This window comes from Echiichthys vipera (assembly GCF_963691815.1).
Source record: "Echiichthys vipera genome assembly, chromosome: 18".
NCBI classification, from domain to species: Eukaryota; Metazoa; Chordata; class Actinopteri; order Perciformes; family Trachinidae; genus Echiichthys; species Echiichthys vipera.
In genome coordinates, this window is record NC_139843.1 from 14,226,433 (window position 1) to 14,245,306 (window position 18,874).

General features: G+C 44.2%; 1 protein-coding gene across 1 annotated transcript in view; it reads left to right on the forward strand.

The window, feature by feature from the left end:
* The window catches only part of ankfn1b (ankyrin repeat and fibronectin type III domain containing 1b), a gene marked incomplete at both ends in the record, with an annotated part of 113,892 nt that extends 104,470 nt beyond the window's left edge, over nucleotides 1-9,422 (forward strand). Inside the window, 12 exons of the mRNA XM_083932263.1 lie at nucleotides 65-172; nucleotides 2,631-2,730; nucleotides 3,201-3,333; nucleotides 3,561-3,680; nucleotides 3,803-4,018; nucleotides 5,111-5,277; nucleotides 5,452-5,602; nucleotides 7,011-7,179; nucleotides 7,312-7,478; nucleotides 7,745-7,952; nucleotides 8,302-9,023; nucleotides 9,114-9,422. Of these exons, the coding sequence (XP_083788389.1) occupies nucleotides 65-172; nucleotides 2,631-2,730; nucleotides 3,201-3,333; nucleotides 3,561-3,680; nucleotides 3,803-4,018; nucleotides 5,111-5,277; nucleotides 5,452-5,602; nucleotides 7,011-7,179; nucleotides 7,312-7,478; nucleotides 7,745-7,952; nucleotides 8,302-9,023; nucleotides 9,114-9,422 (2,570 nt within the window). The remainder of the gene's footprint in view (nucleotides 1-64; nucleotides 173-2,630; nucleotides 2,731-3,200; nucleotides 3,334-3,560; nucleotides 3,681-3,802; nucleotides 4,019-5,110; nucleotides 5,278-5,451; nucleotides 5,603-7,010; nucleotides 7,180-7,311; nucleotides 7,479-7,744; nucleotides 7,953-8,301; nucleotides 9,024-9,113) is intronic.
* Nucleotides 9,423-18,874: the final 9,452 nt, after the last annotated feature.

Genomic DNA, 18,874 nt, shown 5'->3' on the forward strand with positions numbered 1-18,874 from the left:
TAGCTTACAGTATAGCTTATACAGGTCACTTTTCTAATAACGTCTTTCTCACCTCTGCCTGCAGGTTGGAGAGATATAGATGGCCGCGCTCCACGCCAGAGAGGCCAGAAGGAGGCACTAGACCAGCTACTTGGGCAGATAAAAGAAGCTCACCGCCACTGTGTCTGCCATGGTATCAACAACTTTTTGATCGATTTGGTGGGCGTCTTTACCTAAAAGACTGAAGAGTAATATAAGAGCTTTAACGGTTTGCATAGCTGACCCCTGGTGAAACCCAACTCCCGAAACTTGGTAGTGATTGTGACCTGATGTATTCTACACATGAGCACATGTTACACCACGCTCAATGTTTTAAAACTGCCATTGGTATTAACTATGGAATTACATGCAGCAAATTCTTAGGTAGAATGACAGATTGAAAGTTCATGATATGTTAGTACGTTTTAGTTCTGGTATCAGTTTAAGTTAAGCAGCAGAAGTTGAAGTGAAATACACCCTGAGCTCCTGACATTAACCTGAGCCTCTGTCGTTTTCACTACGCCTGTCACTTTTTAAACAAACACATCTGAATTTTCAGCCACCGTCTAGTTCATGTTTCAGAAATATTCCTGGTGTAAACAAACACGAACATGAGCAATGGACGGTTCAACTCACAGGTGTAACACGTCTCACCAATTGCTTGTGTTTCATCTCACCTTGACAGACACTTTACAATCTCAGGCACGACAAGTACTTCGGGGGGCCATACACCCTAAGACGGCATGCCACCTCAAAAATAATACCCTCCCCGCTGTCTCAACAGCCCCCCACCCCCTTATACGTCTTTCCATGACTCAGCCCTTCCTCTGCTGAATACCTCTCTCTCTGTGACAAAATGCAGATCAACTTCTCTCACACTCAGGCTGTTTATATCCCCAAACACTGCAGGCTGTAAGCTGCTCCCATAAGTGTCAAAACCTGTCCACACTGACTCTTTTACATGATGGCAAAGTGCATTTAGCATTGAGCGAGTTGTCTCTCTTTTTCTTGCACACCCACATGCCCAAACACACTCACCCACTTACTATTGTCCACTGTTGCCAGACTATATTTGCCATAGGGCGAGACGCAATATAATAGTCAGTATTGAGTGGCTCTTGGTTCTTCAGACGGCGACTGATTGAGCTTGAGAGTTCAGGCACGGTAGCCAAGGTGGCGTGTCCCGGGGTCATGTTTGTTATTCCTGTAAGAGACGAGTCCTGAGCTGGAGTCGGGAGAGGGCATAAATTAACACTGACTACTGCTACCCCCCAGCCCCCCTCCAGCCCCCCACAGCCCGCCAGTCGTCCTGTCTACTGTCCATACATATACACACATAAAGATAGACAGGCACACACATAGATACACATGTACATGAAACAGACACAAATATTCACGTACATGCTCGTTCTTTCAGCTCTGACTCGCTCCCACATGTCCATGTACGCACCCCCATCGCAGTCCGGCTTATAGCACACGCCACATTCTGCCTGTTATCCAAACACTATTAATTAAACTGTGAAAGGGGCCTTGACTAACACAGGCACACCAGCAGTCAGCCCTACTTGTCTGTCTTACTCAGTGTCAAACAGGGACTGAGGCCAGGAGGACTAGAGCTGAACAGACTGGCGAGTAAAGAGAAATTTAGTGAGGTGAGAGGGGTCGAGGGGTGCTGTTTTTTCTTGTTACTCCACCTCGACTCGTCCACCTGAAGGGAAAATTAGTTCTTTTCGGGTCCTGAATGGGTGGATTTATTGACTTTTAAGTGGCCTGGGGCTGGAGTAAGATCACCTGGGAGGGGAGGAGAGGGAATCTGTGAAGGGTTTGGACTCAGGATTTCTAATGAGTTGGGAGGTGCGTTATCTCACCAACAGGCGCCCACACAAACACACACACACACACATACATACATACATACACACACCTCCCTCTCTCGCTTCCAACCCCCTCAAGGCCCACTAAAAATAAACATGTCCCCACAGACTTAACTGACCTCCCTGTCAGTGAGTGGCAAAGGGTTAAGACACATACAGGCACACACACACACACACACACACACACACACACACAATCACACAAACACAAACACACACACACAAACGCACAAATTACTACAGCTCCTTGGCTCCACTCATATGGCTGTAGCTCAAGACATACCGTACCATGCTCCAGCAGTTTTAGTATGTGCAGGTAAACACACACACACATACATATACACAGTTAGTGTCCCTCTGGGACCAGAGAGCTAGTGGTTCCCTTAAGGCCCATAGTCTGCTGTTGGCAGCCAGCATGACTGTCAAATGGTGCTGCGCCACTGGAGCGAATGAAATGTCAAAAAACATTCCACTCCAGCCGTGTTGTTGGACGTGTCAGGTTTGTTGTCAATTAGGTAACGACCTGTCACTAGAAGAGATGTTTCTAGAGTTTGTCGGGACAGAGGTATTCATTGGTGTTACCAAGAAAAATCTGACAACCAATCAGAGTCATGCCGCAGCTTCCCACAAGGGCCCTAACTTTAAGCATTAGAATATTCACTCAAAAGAAGGAATTTAACTCATTTATTCTGTCGCTATGGAATTAATTAATGTCTCATATCTCTGTCTTCAACACAGAACAGTGCAAAGTCTCACAACAGGGGAGAAAGCACTCAGTATCGAAAAGCCTGCGCCACCTCTTCCAAACCACCAGCAAATTTGTTAAAAGTTTGAAAAGGTAAATGGTCTTTTTGCTCGCTTTCCTCGAAATTGTACGTGATGTAAATATAGTGAACCTCCGTGCTGTAGACTTAATATGAAAGGAGTTGTAATTAATGTGTGCATAGCAAACGTGTTAGTGTTAAATTAGTTAGTTGACATATATTTTCTATAAGTATTCCATTTTTAACTGTTAAATAAACTAATGACTGTGTCATGGCAGCAACTAGTCTAATTATCACATTTTCAATGATAGGCAGTCATTTTGATATTTTCTTACTTTAAGAACACACACACACAGCAAGGTGCGGACCAGTGTAAGCTTGAATGCATGTAAATCAAATGCAAAACACCTTCACCAAGGCAAGATGGCAGAAAATGTTTGGTGTACTGGAGAAGAGTTGTGCGACGTCTTGTATTGATATTCACCTACCCAGTGCTGTAATCTTTCTACCGTAAGACATGTACTTTTTCTGTGTTACTTTCCAGAGGTCTCTACCTGACATCTATACTCTACAGAGATGACAATGTGTTGGTGACTCCAGAGGACCAGATTCCTATTGTGGAGGTTGAAGATTCCTACTCCAGCTCCCTCATGCAAGACTTTCTCTGGTTTACCAAGGTAGACAGACAGACAGACTGACAGACCGAAAATTCTTCTAAACAGGGATTGTTTTTTAATTAGATTTTTTTTTTAAATGTTAAGTAATTTACATGGACATGTTAGTACATTTAAAGAGGACTAAGCTGCAAACAGAACAGATCATAAGCCTATGTTTTTGCAACCAGATGCATTTGAAAAACTTATTTGTTCTTGTTTTTAATGTAAGCATCTTATGTATGTGCCAGGTATCCTATCTTTGGGAGGAGATTCCCTGGCTGCAGCAGTGTCTCAGTCCATCACAGTCGTCCTGTTCCTGTACTCTGCAGACACGCCTCAAGATGCTGCAGGCTGTCTCCCATCTACAGGTAGTACACTGCTCAGCACACTTGCCCTCCATATCACTATTAAGACAATGGTTCGTAGTTGAAATCTTGCTTGTGCTCTAAACAGAAAACCTCTGAACAATTATTGTCTGGTTTCTTATCAGGGAATGCTGGGAACCCAGGACCTTGGTCAGGTGTACTTCGAGCCAATCAAAGACAAGCATGGTAATGCCCTGCTGGTGCTCCTGAAGGACATGAATGCCTGTCCCAACCTGGACGGGGTTCGTTGGACACAGCTTTGCAAACTGCAGCTCCAACGTAAATCCATCTCGTCCCCTGAAGAACCCACTGCCTTGGACATGCTTCTCATCACACTACACGTGAGTCCTACAGGAAAAGACAGGCAGTGATTGTTGGAAGTTAGTTCAGTTTTGGAAAATGTGTTATTTTTGCTGTTGTTTTGGAGACATGTGCTTCCACAGCAGTTAGGAATGGTAGGAGGGTTTGTCAGCAGTGGTTGTGGTTTTTATCAGGCTCTTTCTTTGCATTTTTTTTACCCGAAGATGAAACACTATAGTGTTAGGCACTTAACAACAAAATGCCCCAAAAAACACTGGAAAACATTTATCTATTGGTATCGCTCTAATGGTTTTAAACCAGAAAACCAGTAAACATGAGGCTCCATGGCTGAAACAATAGGACTGTAATTGAAATGTGCTTCCAATTATGAAGGCTGCTTGTGCAGACACTCTTTATTTAGACAAACATTCATCACGATGACTCTTCTCTTCCATGTGTCGCCTTCTTTGTCCGGACACATTTTGAAATGGCTTGCCAACAAATTAATATAAAAACAGATTCCAGGTCAAATCTAGGATACATGCCAACCCAACATGAATGTTAATTATCTCAGCCACTTTTTTCAAAAGCGGCTCATTCAGACAGTGGAAACTGGAATTTGACTTTCAGCACCGTGGACCTGATGATGATAATCTTGCTAATTGTTGTTGTTTTGTGTTTTGTAACTATTGCTGTGTGGCTGTTTTGTTCAGAACCACCACAATCTGGAACCAAACCACAAGTTGATTTTGTCTATGTTGCCCAGTAAACTTGATACCATTGTTGCAATGCTGTTTTGTCTCCAGTGTAAGTCGGTTTGGCCTTGTGGTTCCAAAACAATGGTGGAGACTCCCTTTGGCAAAACCACATTTCACTGAAATATTTGTTTTGTGGCCAGTTATGAACAAATTGTATGATGAAATACATAAAAATGTGCTGATGGCCTATTTTGCCGTGCTGACTTCCACTTTAAACATGTTGGAACAAATTTAGACTGAAGTCTCTCAAGGACTAACAGCAGCAAAACATGAAAACAACATCAGTTGGATGAGTCAGTGTCACCACACAGTTGACCCCAGTTAACACTACCATACCGTCCTCTTACGTACTCTCTCTCCACCTGCTGTTCCCAGGAGAAGCTGGCGTATCACAGGCGGAGCAGGAAGATTTTGTCCCCAGGCTTATACCTGGGCTACCTGAAACTGTGTACATCAGTGGAGCAGATCAGAGCGCTGGTGCCCCAGAAACTCCCCAATGTCCTCTGTCACACCAAAATTCGGGACAACAGCAACGTGTCCAGGTGGGGATCATTATGCAACCAAATGTGGGCCTGTCTGTCATGTCTGTCATTCTGGACAGGTTTTGACTGACGCCTGAATATACTGACTAAACAATGATAAAGATACCTATGGCATGGATTTGTGCACTCTGAATCTCATTCCTGTGTATGTGTTCTCTATGTGTGTCACCTTAGAGAGGAATGGCAGTGGCTGCAGGCTCTCAGCTCTCTGGAGGAGTCGTTGGAAATGGACAACGAAGAACAGAGTGCTCCACATCGCCTCCTACAGGACCTGCGCAGCGCCATCAAGGACCTGATGGCACACATCAATGTCCCTGGCAATCAGGTAGGCCAGAGTTGATCTGAAACTGTGTTTGTGTGTCTTTGTCCGTAAGCATGCAGTTCTACAGTGAGATCAACAACCATTTCTTTACTAAATGAAAATATACATATTTTTTTATGAAGACTGATTTTGACTGATATCATGGAACCAGTTGAAAGTCCTCGAAAGAGATCCAGCCAAGTTCCAGAGGCAATGAAAATGATTCCAATGGATTTTCAGCCAGTTCTGGTTAGACCACTAATGCTGCATGATTTCTGTAAAAGAACATGGTTTAAATTCCAGCACAATGGCAATCATTGTCCATTTGACTTTAACCTTTTACCACCCACTGTTTCAACTACTGTAGGGCTAGAACTTTACAGACTGCACGACCAAACTGTGACAAGTCACATGAATATGAGCACACACACACACAAATATATATACACTGGAGATCAAAATTAGAAAACAAAGTATAAATACTTGATTTATTCTGAAATACTGTTATTTTTTATCGTTCAGAATTTGACAGAATACAAGCTGTGACTATACTACTGATGTACTAGCATGTTTTTTGTTTTTTTTAATAACCTAGACACAAGACTTTCATTTTGTAAAAAAAAAAAAGCAGTAAGCTAAATTAAACAGTAACCACTGTGTCAGAAGAGAAGATTTCAACAAGATTTAAGATTTAGATTTTCTTAGGGCTATAGGATTCAAAAATGAATAGGAAGCTTTGAATGACTTCAGCACATCTGCGCCCATAGGACATCGCTAGTTTCTCACACTGCTCTGGTTTGATCTTGGTCCATTCTTTTTGCTGTCTCTTCCACAGTTTGGTAAATGTAGGGGGTTTCTCAGCCATTATTTTGCTAATACAGCAGTGGTATAGACACAGCTGATATTCTATCAAATTCTGAACGGTAAAAAATAACAGTATTTCAGAATAAATCAAGTATTAATAACTTGTTCTCTAATTTTGATCTCCAGTGTATACTGTATCTCTCAATCTCTGTCTATATATAGAGAGAGAAAATTGAACTGAAATGTTTAAAAACAACAAATATGTCTCCGGCAGTAACATAGTTTTACTCTTGACCATCTCCACAAAAGAGGCCAACGGTGTATTAGTGATATGCAATAACCCGTAATTACAGAAAACCATGCAGTTGCCATATTCCATTCTTGTAATTGCGCTAGTAGAGTTGGAGCCTCAGGTTCTACTATCAAGATACTTAAATGAGTGAAAAATGGACTTCATGGTGGCCTGGCGGTCTGTGATCCAGACCCCTTATCTGTGACGACTATGGTTTTCACTCACACTTTACTGCTATTTGTCAAGCAAGCACATGCGTATGGAAAAGGGGAATTACTTACACATGTTCCTTTGGTTCCAAAGGCCCAATGAGATCATGTGTCTCTGTGTGTATAGGTGCAGGACTTCCGTATCTACAGCCAGGAAGTGGTGGAGTTTGGGGAGAAAGTGTCTTTCCTGCTCCTCCTGCCACCTTCGGATGAAGTTTGCACAGCTCCTGGTCAGAATAACCCATACTCACCCCGCTCTGGCTTCCTCACCCTGCCTCTGCAGATTTTTGAACTTGGTCAGTATATCAGAGTTTGGGCAGAAATGGAAAATTTGACACTAACTGCTGTTTCCAAATCGTTATGTTAATGTATTTACTGGCAGAGTGTTTTACATTTATGTCCTTGTTGGATTCCCTTTTCTCCTACAGTCCACTTTAATGCTTATTGCCCCAGTTTCATCGGCCAGTACTGCAGAGTATCAGCTTTGCTGGAGCTTGAGTCCCTCATGTCCCAGCAGGCCCTAAGGGAGGCCTTCTCTGAGGCCGAGCTCCTGGCTGCTAAGAAGAAACACCAACAGGTCCAGGACCACATGCAGGTAACACAGAATGTGTGTGTGTGTGTGTGTGTGTGTGTGTGTGTGTGTGTGTGTGTGTGTGTGTGTGTGTGTGTGTGTGTGTGTGTGTGTGTGTGTGTGTGTGTGTGTGTGTGTGTGTGTGTGTGTGTGTGTGTGTGTGTCTGTGTGTGTGTGTATGTGTGTGTGTGTGTGTGTGTGTGTGTGTGTGTGTGTGTGTCTGTGTGTGTTTAAAGACATACACACAAACACACACACACACACATATGATCATGTTGACTGTACAACAGCAAATGGAGGAGGTATGGCGTGATGCAAGATGGATCATGGACGCCCTGCAGTATGCCCGCTACAAGCAGCCAACGGGAGGCATCTCTATAACCTGGATTATTGACTTCTCCAAGGAAGTGTTGCCCGACAAGCCTCCCTCCACCTCCTCTCAGCCAGACTTCATGCCCTCACCCATGCCTTCACCAGAACCCTGCCGCAAGCACTCAGGTTAGAATCAACTCTTACAGCAAGCCTGTGAATATTCTCATTTGTCCAGGTCGTCGTTATCCCCAATGCAATTTCCGTCAAAAGCAACTGGACTTGGTTATTTGTCTAGGAAGACGTTTCACCTCTCATCCAACTGACCTGGTCAGTTGCGTACACAAACTGATGAAGCCTCTTGGATGAGAGGTGAAATGTCTTCCTAAAAAAAATAACCAAGTCTAGTTGCTTTTGACTGAAATTGCTTTGGGGAAAACTCTCACAGCAGAAACATGTCGGATTCTGCGGTTATACAATATTGTAAATTAAATTGCCAAAAATGACATCGACCCAAGATTCTGATCTGATTCTGCAGATTTTGCTGGACTATCAGACGAAGAGGGCTCCTCTGAGGTTTTCCTCACCACCGACAGTGACTACGACTCCAGCCGTGCCCAGAGTCCCCGTGAGCTGGACCTGTTGCCCCCCTCGCCCCTCTCATCTTCTGCCCCACTGGAACCTCATGGTTTCCTGCGTAGTGATGGGAGCAGCTCAGGGGGAGGGTGTCTCGGCGGGGGTGTACGTGCAGGGGGTGCACTAAGGGATTCCACACCAGATGTCCTCCAGGCATCGGAGCCGCAGCACGGGAGGGAAGGTGAGCGGTGTGGCGGAGGAGTCCGGTGTGGAGGGGAAAGGCGAAGGGGGGGCCCGGAACTGTTTGACAGTGACTTCATACTGCCCAGCAGGCAGATCGAGCTGTTGCACATCACAGAGAAGAGACAGGCTTTCTGTGTAAGAACCAGCAGCCTTGAGTTCCCTTCCACCACCTCGTCCCAACAGTCTTATTCCTACCACACTACTTGCCCCTCGCCTTCCTCCTCACCACAGCGGAGATGGCACAGGCCCTCGTCGGTGGACCGCTGTTGCTCAGCTGAACGCTGCCTGCCACAGCTTCCTCCAGCACGCACCTTATCGGAGGACAGCGGCACGCAGAGACTCTCCTCACCGTCACCTGCTGCCCTCAGAAAAGGCTGTCACGCCACACTCAGAGTGTACCCACAGTATCGCACAGGCCTGCCAAAAGAGACCAGTGTTAAGGTAAAGCTATGTTTGGACATGTTGAAGCACTTCACGTTTATTGTTGTGTTTTTGATACTGTCAATGATATCTTCTCCTCTTGTGTTACAGCTTTGTGTAACTCCAGGAACATCAGCGAGGGAGATGGTCCAGCTGGTGGTACAGGAGATGAACATTGTGGCGCGGCGCATGCTTGGTATCAGCGGAGGCAGCGGCGAACAGGAGCAGTGTGTATACTACAGTCCTGAACAGCTGAAGCACTTTGGCCTCGTGCTGGTGGTGGACAACAGAGAAAAGTGGCTCCAGGATGATTTTTGTCCCCTAGAGCTTCAAAACCCCTGGCTGAGGGGAAAACTGTGCGTTCGTATTAAAGAGTACTCACCACTGGCGCTAAAACACAGCCGGGCCACCACAGTTTGACACTTCCACAAGACAGAATGAGATGGAGAAACCATTTAAAAGTTAATGCCATGTGCAAATTCTTTAGATTATCTCTGGATAAATGTGTATGGAAATGAAGGAACTGTTTTATTTGTACAAACAGACCTAAGCTCTACACTATTTTCTCTCACTGCGGTGTTACCGTCCACAACTGCAGCTATTACATGTCCTATTTTCTGCTGTGTTCTTGTTACGAAACGCTTCTGTTTCCATGAAAAGTGTTTCCCTGTACGTAGGAACAGAAACCCTCATATGGACACCAATTGAACAATAACACAAGGGAGAACAACAAAGACAAAACTGTTTTTTCTGCTGTCAGATATCATTTGGGACAAAGAATTGTGATGCTGAGCAAGATTAATGGAACGTCACTTTGACTTCTGGCGTGATTGATGCAGGCACATCGGGCCGTACGCGTTGCCAAAACGACATGGGTAGCATCATCCTCCACAGCCACACGTGGATGCCACTTTTCCAATGAACTCTCTCATTGTGTCATTCCCAAAGAGCTGTCGGCTGCAGCCGCCCGGCCCCATGTTCCCAGGATGTGGGCTCTGGACCCGGCCCAGAGGGCAGGAAGGAAGGGAGAAGTACAGAGGGGGGCTGGCGTCTCCGCTTGGGGACGCAATCGGCCTGACGATTTGGCCCTTCAGCCTGTCACTCAACTGCACTTGGCCACTGAACTGTCTGGTAGCAAAGCAGCCAAACAAGGGAAAGAAAGCTTGATAGAGAGTAAAAGCGAGGGAGGAGGAGGAGGGTGGAGGCTGCATCTTTCAGAACCTGGCACCGGCTCTCTGGTGCTCTGTTTCTCCCTTTTTTCAGCAACAAATCCTCTGTATAGTTGACTCAGTCGTAGTGTAGCTAACAAATCATCATCTTGTGAAGTAACACAACATAAAAACCAGCCAATTTGGATTTCACAAGAGAGAAGACACAAGCAATACTTGACTCTTTTTGTTTTTTTAATAGATGGGGGGGCATGTAAACCTTTCAGAATGGTTCTGTAGTCCATTTTGTGCTAAAAGTTAACCAGTTCAGTGTTTTGTTGTGTTTGGTTCAGTGGTATTCCCAGATGCATCAGAAAACGGTGCCCGTCAGTCTAGAGTAGGGTCTCCCAAAGGGATTCTAGTGTGAAAGGGATGACTCTAGTTGTTAAAAGGTCCGGTGTTTGTTAGCAAGGTTACATATTTTGTATTCCAGACTGCTGCAAAAATAGGCTACATGTGTAAGGAGATTACTTAAAGATGGTTAAAAAAATACATATTTTAGCCCCTGAGATAACTGCTACGACCTGCAATACGTGTGACCAACGGAGAATAGGAAAGGTACAATCTCAATTCTCAAATCTACAGACTTGTAGCAAGCTAACCTTCCTTCAAATTTGACTATTATGTCTATTATGCAACAAGTGTTACTTTGAGAACGCCACAGAGTGAGGTGAGACATGTTTTTATTATGAAAAATCCATTCATGCAAACTTTCAGTCAATCCAAGTTTGTCTAATGGTCACTTGGATCAACAAAAAGTCAATTAACAAACATTTTCAATAATAATTTCCTGCAGAAATGTGTCCATTGTAACATTTTTAAAACTAGAATGACACAGACCTCTACCATGGTGCATTCGTATGGTCTTAATTCACGAGTTGGGAAGATGTTCTTCCGACTTTGATGTGTTCATGAGTCATAATGTGGAAACTAACATGGATGCTACAAAAAAGATGTGTTCTCTATTGCTCAGCAGGTAGATCAGGTGAGCGATTAAATATGAACTAATTTTCCTGATTATTCTGACACCACTTGAATGCAGCACAATGTGTCGCAATGTTAACGAAAGTGAAAGATAATTAGTGTATACGTCCCATGGTTCGGCTATTGGATAATTATATTACCAAGAGTATTGTAAATAAGTGATGACCATGTTTATTCTAACCACACAGTAAATAAGACCTCTTAAAAATCTAAATCATCCTTTGTAGCTTAGATTTGGGAACCTGTGCCAAGCTTTGATTTATCTGTTCACACTATTCATTTGAAACAGAACAGTCAGTGTGTTATTTACATCGAGCTATTCTTTTTTATTTTTTTAATCAGCCGTTGTTCAGCAACGATACACCGTTATAATAACCTGCAGCATTTCCAAATGTAGCACCAGAAAGGTCCAAAAGAGGAGAGTTTGATGGAGTCAGTGGACCTGGCCTCAGTTACCGTAGCATTCCAGGTTCACAGCATGTCGTCAAAGCTGTCGCGGGTGGGTCACAGTGGCGTCTCTCAAAGTGTTTACAGAGTTTAGTTTTGAAAGATGTGTTTATGTGTAACTACTGTATAAAGATGTCTTAAGACAAACTGATGTTATAAGTTGTACTTGTTTTAATAATGGCTTGAACTGTTGTGTTAGCGCTTAGATGTCTTCTTTAGTCACGTTGTTAAAAGCGTTTTTTTGACGGCCAACTTGCAAAAACAAATCACACAACCAGAAACTGAACCGTGTACATAGACAAAGAAGACTGGGGGATGAATGTACTGTATCTGCCCTAAATGTGAAAGTAAGTGGATGTGGGACTGTCATCACTACTGAGGTCAAAGGTCAGTGAAGTTATAGGCAGAATGTCTGTCTTAACATTAAGCTGAAGGGGAAAATGGGGGTTTAAATTCCCTTTCCAGCTGAAAAATAAAGTAAAGTCCTGTGTTTACAAGGAGCTGTTGGCAAATCCATCAGGCGAAGTCATGAAGGAGACATAACGTCACTTTTTTTAAATCTATTTTTATTGAACAATAAATGAATATTACAAAATAAAAGCCATGGTTGTTTACGAGGGTTTCTTGTCTTTTAACAAATTGCCGCACACGAGTGTAGGAAGTTTCTGAGCAATAACAACATCTTTAACGTGATATCGACCTTTTTACGCTTCCTGCTTGAGAGATAATGTTCTTTAACTGCACCACAGCACATCGTCGCAGTTCAAGAGCTGGAAATTCTATGATATAGTTTGGCACACCTCTTCAGCCATAAGGACCATAACAAGCTTATATTTCAAGTGTGTGCAGATCAGATTTTCTTTGGGGCTTATTCTTTTAGTGTAGCGTTTCATCCACATGTATGATACACCCCCAAAAGCTGCTCATTCATCTGATATGAATGAGAGTAAATGACAAATAGAGGGCACTTGTTCCTACAGATGCTATATTGCAATGACCTCATCAGTGTTTGCCACCCAGTTGATGAAAACTGAATGGTGGGCAGCTGCAGACAGAATCTCACAGTATAAGTGGAGGGCACGGCCACATGAAGCATGCAGCATGCACTCGCCAGGGATGAACAATGATGTTACTATTGCCCATGTTGATGGAGTGTTTTTTTTTTCCATAACAGGTTTGAATAGAGTTTTGGTTAGCATTTGGAAATTACTTGACATAATGACACCCCCTCCACCAGCTTCAAAGTGATGTGCATTACGTCAGCTATACATATTCAATGCAGTACTGTAAAGATGAGATATGCGTGTTTGTAGAAGTACATAAACATGTAGATGCCTCTTTTTTTTAATAGGGATACTGAAATATAGTTTTCCAGCGCTTTTACCCCTCATCTGTTCGGATTCCATTGCTATTGATGAGGTTAAATTAAGAATCAGTTGTTTCTCCCATATCTTTTCCTGTGTTTTTTTCCAGTGTGGGCTCCGCTGCCGACTGATGTTGTGCCTTCCTTCCAGCCAGCCGGCTTCCTGCCATCGCCACCTGTGTTTTCTGGCTTCTCTTTGTTTGCATCGGCCTCCTGCTTTTGCCTCATTTAAGTATTAAAATGTTTAAAAACTTTATTAGTCTATCTCCCCCTCAGTTGCTCAATAACACTAGTTACTTAACAATATAGCTCCTACGGGTAATAATTAAATTAATAAACAATTTCAAGTTTGCAGTGCATGTGTGAAAGGGGCTTTAGTCTTCTATTTAAAATCAAGTGTTATAGATTCTTTAATTTTACTAAAATTTTCCTAATTGTCAGCATTGAAAAAATTTTTTTAGACATTTCGGGATATTATTTGTAGTATCTGAACTTTAAAACGAAACATTTAAAACTTAGATGAAATAACCATGTGTTCATTCTGTTGCCATACATATTTACTGTTGAAAGCTACAGTGGATTCTCACTGAAACAAAAAAAAATGTAAAAGTAATGCAACTAAAAACCTGTTTGCATCTGCATTGATAAAGCTTTATGTTGCACACCGTTTGTTAACGTGTTGAATCGTGGTCCTGGGGTTAACTCTTGACTGGCCAGGTTGCTTTCAACAGGCTCATATCACAGCGCTCCCTTGCCAGTGCCGTGTGTTTTTTCAGCCCTTGAGCAAATAAAATGCTGCATGCTTCCCTGTCAACAGATCCTACAAACACTCATGTGCAGATGGAAGCACAATGGTGAGCACAAGTGGTGCACGCTCAGGAATCCTGAAATTTGGATGTGCAATATAGAGGATTCACACTTTTATACTATATCAAGACAAATTTACATACACAGCTTATCACACGCAAATCATGCTGTGATGTATTCTTGCCAACACACTATGCCTTTAAGAGCAGCCCTTTACTGTTTATTGACAGTAACTTTAGAATTGTACTGGAATTCTGACACCTCCTAATTTTAAACCTTCTGACTCCGGGAGGACCCGAGCTAAATATAAACCCTGGCATATATCTGTATACCTATAAAGAAAACATTCCAAAAAACACCCTGAATAGTGGCTATTCATGCTCATAAAAGAGATTCAAAGTGGAGTGTGCGAGCGCAGCGACTCGTGACTCATCGAAAATATCTGCAGGGACGAAAAGTGAAGTTGTCTTGGAGAATCATTTGATAGTTGATTTTGTCAGCACCTTCCCCTGGCAGTGAAGCGGGATCCAGAGGCTGCTAAGCTTCTGTACTGAAACAGGAAGACTGTAAACTGCTATATTGCATATGATTTGCACTCCAGCTTGTGCACAACTCAACCGATCTGCCTGCAAAACAGCAACCAATATGTGTTTAAAGTGAGCGGGCTTGAGGCCCTAATCTCTTCCTCGCTCTTCAACATGACCCCTTCTTCGGGTCGTTCAGGATCATGGGCCACACTTTGGCCAGATAACCTCACAAACACACATACCACCTTCTAGCGCATTTCTACATGAAGCAGAAAGAAGCACACCTACCCAACATGTACATGTACAACCCATTTCACAGATGCATTGTAAAAATGAAATTAACTGGCACATTACATACCATGTGAAGATGTCTGAGTCAGTTGGACGTCAAATCGTCTTTACTCTGCCAGCTCCCTTAGTACGAAGTCTGTGTTAATGTCCAATTGAGCCCATGTGCTCATTTTGCGGATCATTCGCAGCGAGTGAGTGGGTGTGTTAATGAAGTTTCTATCATGCAGCTCGCACAAAACCAGAAGAAAACAAATAGCCTAGGGTGAAGAAGAAGGTCCATTTACACAAAGATGTCAAAGAAAATGTCGAACTGGAGAGACAACGAGACACAGGAGCTTCTGTCGGTAAGGGCCGACGCGGAAATCGTCACAGTTTCAAGGAACGGCAAGACACTCTTTTTTTTAATTTATGACCAAACTACGAACCGGCAATGTGACCATGATGTAATCAGCCTCATGTCCTGCCTCCTGAAGGCTCTAGATGTCGTCTTTTGCCTAAACCAAATAGATCATTTCCCTATATGAGAATGCGTCTGACACGGACAATGTCCTGTTGTGTGCGACATTGTCCGGAGTTCATATGAGAAAACAACTTGTCTTGTACAGATGGATGCCTAAACGCGTGACTCTGGATGCAGATATGTTCAATCGAACAGGTTCACTACACTCAATACACCTCTCTGATATGCTTAAAACTCTCACTAGTAGCAATGTGAGCAGCTTTGACAGCTCCGCTGACTCCACAGTGACATCCCACTTTCCTCTTCTTCCATTCCATTTCTGCACTGACTGATCACCTGTTTCCCTTCCATTCCCCAGCCCCTCACAACCACCACCACCAACCCTGCCCCGCCCCGCACCGTCCTGCCCCCGGCTGATTTCAGCCTGGCACTTTCTGGCGGATTAGCGGCGGTATACTTGTATGTGTACACTGGCATGTGTGCCTTTCTGTATGTGTGTGTGTGTGAAGTGGGTGGGAAAAGTGAAGCCTGCCACTACTGCATCACTCATTTCTCTCTCTCATTCTCTCTCTCCTTCCCTCCCCTGGGCCCATAAACCTTTAAAGCACCTATAAAACACTTGGCGAGGCCTTTTTGAAGTTTTTATGAAGATCTGGCTTTATTGTTCCCAAGAGATGAGCCCCGCTCCGCTGGCGCCTCGGAGCTTTCTGGAAGTGCCAGTGAATTCAGGAGGGGGGGCCCAGAGTGGTAGCAGAGGAGGGAGTCCAAAGGATGGAAGGGCTGGGAATGGGGGTGGGCACTACAAAGCCTGTTTTTTTTATGCCCCCCTGTGCATATGTGTGTGGTGCATATGTGTGTGTGTGCATGCATGCAAGTATGTGGCAGGGTGGCAGATGAGCTGCAGATGCAGTGTGAACAGCAACAGTGACGACTTTATCTTCAGGGCTGTTGACTGTATGTCCTTGAGGTAGATTTAGGCACATCGAATCAAACACAAGTTAAGAAAGTTCTAATAAAAGCGCATGTGTTTGAAGCATGCATGTGTCGTAGCATGTGTGCGTCTGCATATGCCTGCGTATGCGCTCACAGACGGTGGGGGCCAGCAGGTTGCGTCCTTGTTGTTTGAAGTAGGGGCTCTGTTGTTCTCATAGAGCTAAATGAATGGAGCCGGACCCCCCTCCATCTGTCTGATCCAGCGGCACCGGCCCTCCCTCCCAAATCCCGGCTCCGACGCCCGACGCACCGGCCCCCTCAAAGGAACAGTTGGCAAACGGACGGCCCATTAAACAGGCGAGGGCGACGGGCCCTCACCTCTACGCAGCACTTGTAAGGGCGGCGAGAGAGAGAGAGAGAGAGAGAGAGAGGGAGAGAGAGTGAAAGAGAGAAAGAGAGCAAGTGATACAGGGAAGGAGAGAAGGGAGATAAAAGTAATCAAGTCTTGTGTGTGTGAGTTCATGTATATTGTATGCGTGAATTTGTCTGTGAAATACAAAACCTGACTGTTTCTTTACTCTTAAGCATGTGTGTGTGTGTGTGTGTGTGTGTGTGTGTGTGTGTGTGTGTGTGTGTGTGTGTGTGTGTGTGTGTGTGTGTGTGTTTGTGTGTGTGTGTGTGTGTGTGTGTGCGTGTGCATGCGCCTGTGTGCATTGGGTGTGGCATTTACAACTCATTGGCCATGACATTAGCCATGCTGGTGGCCTTGACTGTGCATTTGCCCTCCACAACCCCTATTGTCACAAATATGTGTTTTCTCACCTTCTAAGCAAGGCACTGACAGGAAAACATCTTATTTTCTGAAATGTCATCTGGGCCTCATTTAGCAATCCAGTTTGATTACTTGCTTGATTAGAAGGTAGTGAATGTAATCTGATTAAATCACTTGTTTATGTATTAATTCCAGCTGTCCATTGCTGTTTTTATGCACATTTATGGACCTACGTCGAATCATTAAAGGGGTAGTTCAGATCTTTTGGAAGCGGGGTCTTATGAGTGTATTACCTTCAGTAGATGGCAGTTGGTATGCCCCAGTTTGGAAAAGCAGGCATAGAATCTAAGAAAAGTACTGCGGCGCATAGGGGCTGCAGCTAAATGCATCTTAGCCCCCTAAAAAAAGGCCCACAAAAAAAACAATATCAGTTTTAGCGTATGTTATTTTTAGAATATATTGCCATCTGACAGCCCTGTTTAAGTTTACGTGGGGAGAAAATGAAGCCGTTATCTACGCTCTGGTCTAGGCCGCCAAAGTCCATTGGCATAAACAGTAATTGCTGGTGTACCCCTGTTTCGATTGGTTATATAAAACAGGTAAATTAAACAAATCAAGGCAGCAGTACTTCATACAACTCCACTTCGAAAAAAGTCAGAGCCATCCCTTTAACCAATCACCTGGAAAGTGCTCTCCAGTTGACACGTGGTTTCTAATGGGAACCTATTTGCTTTTTTGGTACCTCCTATCACCCCATAACAGAGCCACATAAAATGGAAAAGGGTCACATCTTGACACAAAACTTTGGAGGTCAAAGAACAAATTTGTCCCAATCCTTGCGGAGTGCAACCGCAGCCTCTGACGCAACTGCTCGCAATGTGAAGAATCACGCTGATTTGTTTGAAAGTGCTCCAGACTTCCCTCACCCCACCTGTGCTGTTTGTGAATGCTGGGGGAAAAAAACAACAGCTTGGGTTCTGCAGTGAAAGCTGGGTGCGTGCATTGGAGCTAGAGGGTTGGTCCCAAAGAGAGCCAATGGCGATACCTAAAAAAATAAAAAAAATAGACAAAAATGAGAGAAAGAAGGGTCGAGGGGTATTCTGCATTGAGTTTCGGTATCCTGCGCCTGGCTAACAACCTGAGAGTGATTTATTTTCTTTCCCCAGACATTTAGCATCAAATCCTTATCAGTCATTGACGTAAAAGAGACTTGAAAGGAAGGGAAAGAGAAAAACACCAGCTCAGCTAAAATGTGTGCGTGTGAGCATGTGGACTTGGAAGATTCAGGTACCTCATGATAAAAGAGGGAATGTTTAAAAAATGGGAAAAAAAGAATCAGAGTATTTTGCGTTAGTTGGGGAATTTAGAAAAACATGAGGAAATAAATCTCGCGTTTCTGCCAAAAACTGTGACCGGGCTTGTATCCTCCACACACATACACACACACACACACACACACACACACACACACACACACACACACACACACACACACACACACACACACACACACACACACACATACATCCATATTAACCCCAGCTCCAGCCCCCTTTGTGCAAAGGATGATGTCATGCCTTCTGAAAACATGTGGGGGGGCGGCGTCGGGGGGTTTAGGGGGGGATTCCTTTGGTCCTTTCAAGTTTGCAGGGGGAGCCTTGGGCCACGGCAGGGTAGACAGTACGAGGGCAGGAGGCTCAACGCTGCCACCCCCCACTCCATCCCATCCACCCCAGCAAGCAGTCACATTAGGCACGCTTCGGCCACGCCATCAAAGGCCCGACTCACACACACACACACACACACACACACACACACACACACACACTTGCATCTGCACACACAAACGTATGCATGCACACAGTTGCTTCCCGAATGCATGTACGGCCCCACAGACACAAGTCGAACGAGCTGTGTTCACACTTACATGAAACAAACGCGTGCCTAAAAATAACGACATACACGCTCAAAAGACACACGCACACACACACACACACACACACACACACAAACACTTGCATACCAACAGATCAAACACGCACACACTTCAATCATGCCCAACCCCCCCGGCTGTGTTATT